Source organism: Aethalodelphis obliquidens, unplaced genomic scaffold (genome assembly GCF_003676395.1).
Source record: "Aethalodelphis obliquidens isolate GAN/ISIS:26980383/991018 unplaced genomic scaffold, ASM367639v1 scaffold6, whole genome shotgun sequence".
In the NCBI taxonomy this organism is placed as follows: Eukaryota; Metazoa; Chordata; class Mammalia; order Artiodactyla; family Delphinidae; genus Aethalodelphis; species Aethalodelphis obliquidens.
The window spans coordinates 66,767,829-66,778,714 of record NW_020837950.1 but is presented as its reverse complement, the minus strand read 5'-3'; the positions used below and the strand labels follow the sequence as shown (position 1 = coordinate 66,778,714).

The window sequence follows — 10,886 nt, the reverse complement described above, 5'->3', positions numbered from 1 at the left end:
ATCTGCGTCACTCAGGAGCTTTTTGGGAAGTGTAGAGTTTCCAGTTCATTCTGATTCCAAATGACTGAATCAGAATCTGCTTTCAAGCAAGATCCCTTCTGGATTTCTATGTCCATTAAAGTTTGAAAAACACTAAATTAGCCTTATATAAACTGATCCATGCAATTCAGTTTTGCAGGTTACATTCCGTAAGATGAATGATGATTCAAATTTAAGGTTTTATAGGAATGATGTTACGGAATTTATTTAATGCTAGAGGAAATGAAACCGATGTTAATCAAAACCTATTCTGTGCCAGATATTAGGTTAGACATTTCCAAATTTACTAATTCATTTAATCTTTACAATACTCTTTGAGGTAAGGGACACTATTTCCATTTCTCTGGGCATGAAAACCAACCTCAGGTTAAATATCTCATCTCCTCCACGCAGTGGATTCTTTCAGTAAGTACTGAGCATCTCGTTTCTGCAAGTCCCTGAGTTAAGTCAGCGGGGAAATAAAATGGGCATGGTCCCTACTGTCATGGAATGTAATACAATATATTTTAATTAGACAAATGCTACGAAAATACGAGGCCTCTAAGAGCGAAACCTAAACTTTTTCAGAAGTTGTATAGGGAAAACCTGTATTTGGAAAGAGCATCAAAAGTGATTGCTGAGGAACACAGTTTTGTCAAGTTGGCCCTGAACAAAAGGCGAGCGTGTCATGGAGTTTAGGAAGGGGATCCAAGGGGCAGTTGACGCTGGAACATGGCAGGAATCCGGCAGAACTTTGAAGAACAAGGTGCGGAGGTTGGAGCCTACCCAAGAGTCGAAGAAAGCCACTGGAGGGCTTGAAGCTAGAAAGTGACAAGCCCTGATCCACACTTGGCAAAGCTCCTGCAGTCAGACTTACGCCAGGGCCTGCGGGCGGGTGGGTTTCTTAGGGCCACTCCCCTAGGCTGCCTTTCTCCACCCCGGTCACCGCCTCCCGCTCCTCAGCTGAGCTGTCCGAAGTGGGTGGGAAGTGAGCGAGAGGGGCGGGGGGAAGAAAAACATTCTCCAAAAACATTAAAAAGAAAACATCCCCCTGGGCAGCGAGTGCGCGGGAAGTTGAGCGCGCGAGTTCCGGGCTTTCCGCCCGCCCCCCCGCCGGCCGCAGCCCGGGTGAGCCCCCAGCCCCTGCCCGGCCGCCGCCCACCGGGCCGCGGCCGTCCGTCCGTCGGTCTGTCCTCTTCCCCACCCCCAACCTGCCCAGGGCGCAGCGCGGGGTCTGCAGGGAGGAGAGCGGCCGGGGTTGGTCAGGGCACGCGCAGCCCGCGGAGCCCCCGGCGGCGCCCGGCCAGCGGCGCCTGCACGACCCGGTCCCGGGCGGTTCGGGGCTCCGGGGCCCCGCGCCCGCCGCCCGCGCGCCGCGTCCCGGGCCGCCGCCTCAGACGCCACTTGTGGAATTCTTTCCCCCGGCGGCTGTAACTTTAAACCGGCCTGAGCGAGGCCTATCTTTATTCAGAAACCAGCGACCGGAGAATGGCTGTGGAGAACGCTGAGATGGAGGGCCAGCCCGCCACTTGAAGATTCCTCACCAAGTGGCTGGGAAGGACGGCTTGACCTAGGAATCTTTCTTTGACATTTCTGTCGCCCCCTCCCAGGGTTGGCCGGACTGGTTGGGGCTTTTGACTGAGGTTGCTGCCCGAGCCTGGGGAGCTGTACGTGAATGAACCGCATCGCCTGGCCTCAGAGCGCTGACTCTGAGGCCACCACGCATGAGCCCGGGCCACCCTTCTGCAGAAGTCACTCCAGGAGCTCCTTAGGGACCGGCTTGTGGCGGTGAGGAGCCAGGAGATGCATGTAGCAGCCAAGTACCGCCAGGCCTCCCTGTACGTGGGTGACCTCCACGCGGACGTCACCGAGGACCTGCTGTTCAAGAAGTTCAGCACTGTGGGGCCCGTGCTGTCCATCCGCATCTGCAGGGACCTGGTCACCCGCCGCTCTCTGGGCTATGCCTACGTGAACTTTCTGCAGCTGGCGGATGCCCAGAAGGCCCTGGACACCATGAACTTTGACCCGATAAAGGGCAAATCCATCCGTCTCATGTGGTCTCAGCGTGACGCCTACTTGAGGAAATCTGGAATTGGGAACGTGTTCATCAAGAATCTGGACAAATCCATTGATAACAAAACCCTTTATGAACACTTTTCGTCTTTTGGGAAGATCCTGTCCTCCAAGGTGATGAGTGATGATCACGGCTCCAGGGGCTATGCGTTCGTGCACTTTCAGAACCAGATTGCCGCCGACAGGGCCATCCAAGAGATGAATGGGGCACTGCTTAAGGACTGCAGGCTGTTTGTTGGCAGATTCAAGAGCCGCAAAGATCGGGAAGCCGAGCTCCAAAACAAAGCCAGTGAGTTCACCAATGTTTACATCAAAAACTTCGGAGATGACATGGATGATGAGAGACTGAGGGAAGTTTTCAGCAAATATGGAAAAACCCTGAGTGTTAAGGTGATGACAGATTCCAGTGGGAAATCCAAAGGCTTTGGCTTTGTGAGTTTTGATAGCCACGGGGCTGCCAAAAAGGCTGTTGAAGAAATGAATGGAAAGGACATAAATGGACAACAGCTTTTTGTAGGCCGGGCACAAAAGAAAGCAGAGCGACAGGCTGAGTTAAAGCAAATGTTTGAGCAGCTGAAACAGGAAAGATTTCGGCGGTGCCGGGGAGCAAAGCTCTATATTAAGAACCTGGATGAGACCATTGATGATGAAAAGCTACGGAGGGAATTTTCTTCATTTGGATCAATTAGCAGAGTTAAGGTAATGCAGGAAGAAGGGCGAAGCAAAGGTTTTGGCTTGATCTGCTTCTCCTCTCCTGAGGAGGCCACTAAAGCAATGACTGAGATGAATGGCCACATCTTGGGCTCCAAGCCGCTCAACATCGCCCTGGCCCAGAGGCCCTAGGAGAGGAAAACTTAATGCACCAGCCAGGGTTTGTAGCAGCTTGGGGGATGTTAGTGATCTCTGCCTGAATCGTCCTCAGTAAATTTCAAATCCCAGCTGATGGCTGCTTAGTTTAGTAAACATGATAGAAGGTTTTGTATACAAAGCTATTTATTTTTCTTTGGAGGAAAAATAAGTGAATCTTAGAACCTTGGTTCTTTTTATAGAGGCACACCATCTAATTATAATATGGTATATTTTTCTGATTTTGTTGTAGTGCTCATAGCAGTAAGTATAATTAGATACATTTTTACTGCATTTTGAATGAACTGAAGTGTGGTAATTATTTGCATTTATTGCATACTTTTTCTTATTTTAATAATATTGCTAGCTTTAATTTCTTCCGTGAAAATATGCCCAAAGTAGTTCTTATACCTGAGGATTGCAAAGTAATTTATTTTTACAAACAGAAATTTTCTAATTTCTCATCAATTTTTTTTTAAAGAAACCAAAGTTTAAGAATTGCTACTACAAACTCAATATCTAATTTCATTTTGAATTAATGTTTAAAATACTAGGAAATAGTTGAATTTCCTTTCAATTTATATCCTGAAATGGTGTTTTTCTGATGGCTGAAATTAATGATGGAGTTTTTTAATGTTGCCTACAAATGTGCTTTATAGGAAATTTTACCGTTCTTTCCATTGGTTGACATAATCCAGGTGCTTGCTGGTTATCAAAATTGTGACTTGAATAGTAAAACCTTAACTTCCACATTCCTTAAGTTATAAGCCTGTATCATTTCAGGTCAAAAAGTTGGCCTAGTCTTAATTCTCTTCATACGTATACGGCATAAAATTATGCCTTAAGTTTTGAACCAGGTACCAACATTATAAAAGTCATATATAGAAAACATAGACATTCTGTTTAACAACTGTGTTTTCTAGTCTCTGTTATATGTTGTAACATGTAGTGATATTGTCTCAGGGTTCAGAAGAGTGAGTTTATGTTTATGAACTCCACGTCTCCTTTTATTAGACCTTAAGAGCTATGTAACCCATGAAGGCTCACTTTTAGCCTTGATTGATCAGAAGTTCACTAATTGATTTTCTGATAAACTGAAGTTACATCACTTAGCCTGCTTTCCAGCATGATTTTTATTTCAGTCCCATTCCCAGATCTTTTCTTCTCTCCTGCTTTTCCTCTATATTACTCAGCTCCTCTATACTTTTTAAAAAGGGTTTTATTATACTGACTTTTACTGTGTGCTGTTTGAAATCCACTTTGGAAATAGATGCAAGAGTTATTTATTTACATTTAAGTAATTACTTTTAAAATTCTGATTCTCTCATACCAAAGGTGTCTAGAAAATAGTTTTGTTGTTGTTGTTTTATTTTTTTTTACTCTGCTTCGTTGTTTCCTGTAACCATATATTCAAGTCTTCTGTTTCATATATTACCAGTACAAAAGAAATATTACAATATTTCCGTGGCAATACTTTAGCTATGAAAGAATGAGAAAATCTGTTTCTGTTTATTTTTGTATGAACTATATGTATATTCATTGCACATTTTCTAAATTTAAAATCTCTTTAGACAATGAAAAATTATGGACAATGAAAAAATTATGGCAACACATAATCCTATTATGCAGACAGATCTTCTGTTACAGTTTCTTGCATCTCCTCCCAAATTTTTCTCTATACTTATACACATGATTTAACAAAAATGGAATCATGCTCTAAACCTTGTTTGAAACTGCTTTCTTAATTTGACAGTACGCCATAGTCAACGTCCATGACCACAAATAATTATTTGCACTATAATTTTAATGGCTTTTATCTTTCCTTTAATGTTTGTACCATAATATAACAATTTCCTCTTGATAAACATATAGGTTGCTAGATTGTTTCCTCCCTTTTTTTTTTTTCTCTATCATAAACAACTTGGAGATACACCCTTTACAAACTCTTATATGCTGATGTATATAATTATTTTCTTCAGAAAATGTATGATTCATTGGAATTAATGTTTAATATTTAAATTGCCCAAATGCTGTTCAGAGATTTGTGCCACTTAACATTTCTGAGTATGGAGGATGGCTCATTTCCATATACTCTAAGAACAAAGGATTTTGTTTAAGTTGTTATCTGATTCAACATGACATGTAGAAACAAAATATTTCATGGTTATTTATTTTACTTTTTTATTACCTCAAAAGTTAAACAGCATTTCTTGTATTTACTGGATATTTGTATTTTCATATTTTTGAAAATGATCTTAGTCTATTTTCATGACTTTAGTCTGTTTTCCTGTTGGGGTGGTTTTTATTTATATGGATTTGTTAGTTTTGGTTTTTTTTTTTTCCTGATATTCCCATCTTGTTTATAGTTTTGAGGGTCATTCCAAAGTTAAATTTCTAAATTCAAAAGTTGCAATCTTATACTTTGGTGGCTTTAATAGTATGTTTCAAAACACTTTGAACACCTCAAATATACAACCCCCCCATACACACACACAATTCATCTGTATTGTCTTCTATTATTTTCAGAGTTTCATATTCTCAATACTTTCTAAACAAAACTTTTGTGTATACAGTATCTTATACACAGCCTATACTAAATATTTTTAAAGTGTCTTGCTTTTCAATTCTATTAACATGCCTTGGTAAATACTGATTTACTGTAAGAGTCTATTTGAAATCCATATGTCAACTATAACTCATTGGCTCTCTGAATTACTATGTTGAGAAGTATTTACCTCCAAATCAGAGAGCTTTTAAGAAAGGGTGCCAGGAAACAGGACTGGGAAGTGTAGTAGGTGTGTCAAGCCTTGACATCTCTTTCTGGATAACCCACTCTATCAAAATGTTCAAATATTTGAACAATATTTCACAATGCTTGTAAATGGATTATCAAGATAATATCAGGGAACTGAGTTCAACATTCTCTTCGCACATGCACGGGGATTTAATAGGACATAATACCGGATGTTTAGATAAATTGTAGCTATAGCTTAATAATGACACAATAATATGCCATTTTAGTAAAAATTACTTATTTTTAATATTTACCTTAAGAAATGACTGTCAGTTTACAAAAAGATATGATCCTGTAGATTTTCTTGATTATTTAAATTTTACTTATTCTAGATTTTGTATGTGTGTGATTCTATCAAGTCATCCTAGTTGGCAGTAGAGGTTCAGGCACTCACGAAACTTTACTCTTTTTATGTTCAAGTGCCTTGATAAATAAAAAGAATCTTCACTTTCTGATAAGCATTCCGGTAAAAGCTAATTTACATAGAGATGCCTTGAGTCACTGCTTCTGCTCTGCCTTCTCTCCCCACACACATTGCCTGCTTGCATGTGCAGCCAATTGAATAGAAACGTGCCTTTTAAATTTTTATTTTTAAATTTTTAAATGGAAATTTATACTTGGTAAAAATAAGCTTTTTAAAGTGGTTTTAGTATTGGTATTTTCATGTTCTTAATATTTGTATAAATCCACTGAGAAACGATCAAATAAAGTCGAAATCTTTCAATGGTGTCCAGAATTTTCATGTCCAAAAATGATTTTTATTTATTTACTTTTTAAGTTTTTCTAATTTTCTAGCAGTCGGTTTCTCGTAGGAGTAAATTGAAAACAACTTGTGTTTTTAAATGAAGATCCTTATATTTCATGTTTTAAAAGACCAAGTCCCATATGAACTAGTATTTCTTTTTTAAGTTACTCATAATTATGGGACCATGATTGAAAAGAACCTCTAATACAGACCAAGTTTTCATGAGAAATAATTCACTACATTAAAGATACTTTTGAATTTAATTTTTAAAGAAAAATTTAGCCACTATTTTGAGGTTTTAGAATTAGCTTACTTGTATTATATTTGGAAAATGTGCCTCATAATGTAATTATTTTAAGTAAATAATAAAACAGTAGATAGAAAAGAGAAGTTTTAAATACACATTTTAGAAAGTAGAACAAATTAAATATCCTCAGAATAGCTTTGGCTTCAAGGAATAGAAAATCCACCTTACCTAGAAAAGGAAGCTGTATTTAACAAAATATTCAAAATTAAGGTATCTTCAGGCAAGGTATATCAGAACTTCTACATCAGTTCTGCTGGAGTCTCGTGGCTCTTCACCCTCTGTGTCTTAGCTTCATCATCAGGTTTTCAAGATGGTTACAGGAATTCCTGTCATCGCACTGAGACACAGCAGCATTCAGAAGGTAATACCTTTTAACAACTTTCCCCCTCAGTTCTCATTGTCCATTACTGATATGTATATTCAACAAGATCTGCCACTAGAATTGAGAAAGGAGTCAACTTTTTGTGCAGAATGGGCTTATGGTTGGAAGGAACTTGAGTAGGAATGGGTGTAGGAGTATGCATCCACTAAACCCTGGATATTTTTCATCATTTGTATCTAATTTTTAATTTCAGTACTTAATGGATATTTTCTTTCTTCTTTTAATGTTAGCTTACAAATAGCTCTTAAAATTCCTCCCTACAAATCATTTTCAACACTTGAGTCAAACTGGTGATTTTCCTCTCCCTCAGGTTGTACAAGCATAGGGAATAAATTGTGCAATATATTCTGTATAAAATTGAATTCATTTTTGTTTAGTAATGGGACTTGTGATTTTACATGTCATGCTTTATTAGATATAAATTAGGCATCTCCTGAAAATTCTGCTGAAATGGGCAGATTCAATTTAGTCACCCCAATGGGCTTCCACCAAAAATAATTATCAACAGATTACAAATGATCAAGTATGTTTCAAAATAAATCTACATTTAATAAGGTATTAGTTCCTTGAGTTCTATTTTAAAGTAATCTAAACCAAGTATGTTTTCACGCATGTTAGATAATATTTTAGAATCATACCACTAGAGGGAAGGAATTTACTATGTATATCACCAACTAGTGTGATATTCTGTATAAAGAATTTTTTAAAAATAATTCCTACTGACATTGTAACAGATAAATTATAAGAAAACATCTAAAAATTTAGGTGCCTACAAAATGGCCCCATTATATAAAACTAATGTAACCACAAACATAAATTAATGGGTATTCATTTCCTTTACTAAAGGATTTATATTAGGTCCTTTAGTGCATTAAAATTGTAAGAATTAATAAAATTGGACTTATCCAAACTTTTCAATTTATTTTTTTCTGTATTACACAAATGTGGTATAACCATCATATATTTTAACCATCCAACATAAACAAAGGAACAAAAAACAGATGTACTAAATTCCGAGTTACAAATATGCTCATATTTGAATCTGTTAGGGTCTGATTATTTTGCAAGTTTGTTCAGAGGAAATATTTATAGCTACTGTTGTTTTTGTCTCATGGTCATGTCTTGTCTTAGAGTTCACAGAATGCTTTGAACTATATTGAGGTTCCCCTGAATGACACAGTTGAACCCATCCAGCTAGAGAAGAAAAATGATCTTCTTCGTAGCATTCTTTGCCATAGTAGAGAAGACACTTAACTTCTGAAAGATATTGGCAGTTTATACAATATCACATCAGAATTTGTTAACCCATCTATATTTACATCACCTTAGATATTAAAAATATCCCCAGTTTGAAGTTCTGCCAAATACTAACAGCACATTTGAGTTCCAAAGGCAATGTCACTGAAATGGTGGATGTTATTATTAAATTTTATTTTTTGCATAGAGTGAATATTGGTTATGATTCATTCTGCTGTGTGTGTGAGTTTTTTTAATCAGTATTTCCAATGGTATTTTCTTATCTTAGGAAACCATATCTGACAGTCTGTAGTGAATCACAATTTTGATTTACATTCCATTTCATCTTTGTACATGTGCCACTGGCATACCAATGCACCACAATTTTGACATATTGCCAATTCTAGTTCCTTGAAGTTAAAGTAAGCCTTTATAATAGTAATGCCAGCAAATCTTTGTTAATCAAAAAAGTGCCTCAATTTGAATTCAAACCAAATCTTAGAATTATTTTGACACATCATTATTTTATTGAATTACCAAGGGAGGTGTTAGAAATGAAAATCTAGTATTATCCACTACTCTATTCACTTATACTTCCTACGTAGTACTTATAATAAGTGACTTTTTTTTTTTTTTTTTTTTTTTTTTTTGTTTTTCGGGCTCTTCTCTTTTTTTGCCTTTCCCTTTGTGGGGCACAGGCTCCAGATGCTCAGGCTCAGCGGCCATGGCTCACGGGCCCAGGTGCTCCGCGGCATGTGGGATCTTCCCGGACCGGGGCACGAACCCGTGTCCCCTGCATCGGCAGGCGGATTCTCAACCACTGCGCCACTAGGAAAGCCCAATAAGTGACATTTATATTTTATAGATTATAATTGGTAAAGAGCGATTGGCACTGGATTGTATAGTAAGCTCATTTTTATTTTAATATTTATTTTTATTTTAACCAAAATATATTGCAAATGCAAATTTTATTATGTTATTCTGCTTCAGAACCTCCCATAGCCATCCATTACTTTTAAAGTCAGGTGTAAATCTTTACCGTGGCCTAAGAGATCTGCATTTTTATGATCCTTGTGCATCTTTTAGTCCAATTCTTATGCTACAGTTTCCCTTGGTCAGTGTGCTGGAAATAAACTGTTCTTATTTCAACTCCTTTACCTAATCCCTGCCTCACTGAAAACTTTAACTTTTTATCAGATTGTATGCTTATTGCAAGGGTTAAAAGAATCTTCCCACTGGTTTATGAAAAAAAAATGATGGGGGGATTTATTGCCAGATAAAAATAAGTAAGAGATCTTTTCAAAATAGAGGTATTGTTTTCTTTTCTTTTTTATTTTTTTTTCTTACAAGTGTTAAGGAAGGCTTTCCAAAGGCTGTTACACTACAGAGGCAGCAGTACCTTTTTGAAATTAGACTACATGGCATAGCGCTGTAGGGAGATAAAAAGCAAGCATTTACAAAAGGTCGAGGAGGCTCATCTTCAAACATTTAGAATGTTATTTTTAAATATTATTATCATTATCATCATCATCATTACTATTTTAAGTAACAACTCATTCTCCTCCCTACCTACGCCTTTTCATGTTTTAAGGCATAGATTGGATATATTTCTTAGTGGGCAATCTGATATTATTCTAGCAGGAGCACATGATGGAAACTGCCCTGCCTTAGTAAGAGAACAAGTAAAGCAAGTAGTAAGTCCTTAAAAAGATAAAGTATTGGGTAGAGAAACAACATTCAGTAGCAAATCATTGCATCTAAATGAAATCTGTTATTAGGGATCAGTTCGGGAAGTGCTCATATAGAAGCAGCATAGAACTAAGAAAGCATGGGCAAAAACGATTGGGGAAAATCTACATATTGATGGATTTTTATTTAGTTAATCATTTTTTTAGTTAAAATTTATATTAAATATACAAATGTAGAAGTTTTGAGGATATAATGTGAAGAATAATACGAAAATAATTATATTTATGTAACTACCACTCAAGTCAAGAAACAGAACATTACCTACACCACTCTTCCTCCCTCCCGATCACTTTTTTGTCACACTTACTCAAATGTAACCTCTATCTTGACTTTAAACTCTACAGATTAATGTTAGGTACCTTGAACTGTTTTCAGATAGATTCATAAAGCATGCATCTTCTTGTGTCACTTTCACTCAAGATATTTTAGTGAAATTCATACGTTACTATTCAATGCAGTAGTAATGTGTTCATTGTTATCATATACTATTCTATGGTGTGACTATATTACAAATTATTTATCCTTTTACCATTAATGGACATTTAGGTTGCTTCCATATTGGGGCTATAATGGACAATGCAGCTTAGAAAATCGTCATAGCTGCCCTTTTAGATTGAGTTATAAATCACATACCATAAAAGTAACCATTTTCAAGTGTGCAATTCAATAGTTTGTAGTATATTCAAAAGGTTGTATGACATCACCATTATCCGATTCAGAATATTTTTGTCTCTTC

At 37.3% G+C, this 10,886-nt stretch overlaps 1 protein-coding gene across 1 annotated transcript; it reads left to right on the top strand.

Annotated features, from left to right (window-relative positions):
* The first annotated feature begins 1,043 nt into the window (after positions 1-1,043).
* On the top strand, positions 1,044-6,449 carry PABPC4L (poly(A) binding protein cytoplasmic 4 like). Its single transcript, XM_027103723.1, has one exon. It carries the CDS (start codon positions 1,822-1,824, stop codon positions 2,932-2,934), a length of 1,113 nt encoding a protein of 370 aa, XP_026959524.1. The 5' UTR covers positions 1,044-1,821; the 3' UTR covers positions 2,935-6,449.
* The last annotated feature ends 4,437 nt before the right edge of the window (positions 6,450-10,886 follow it).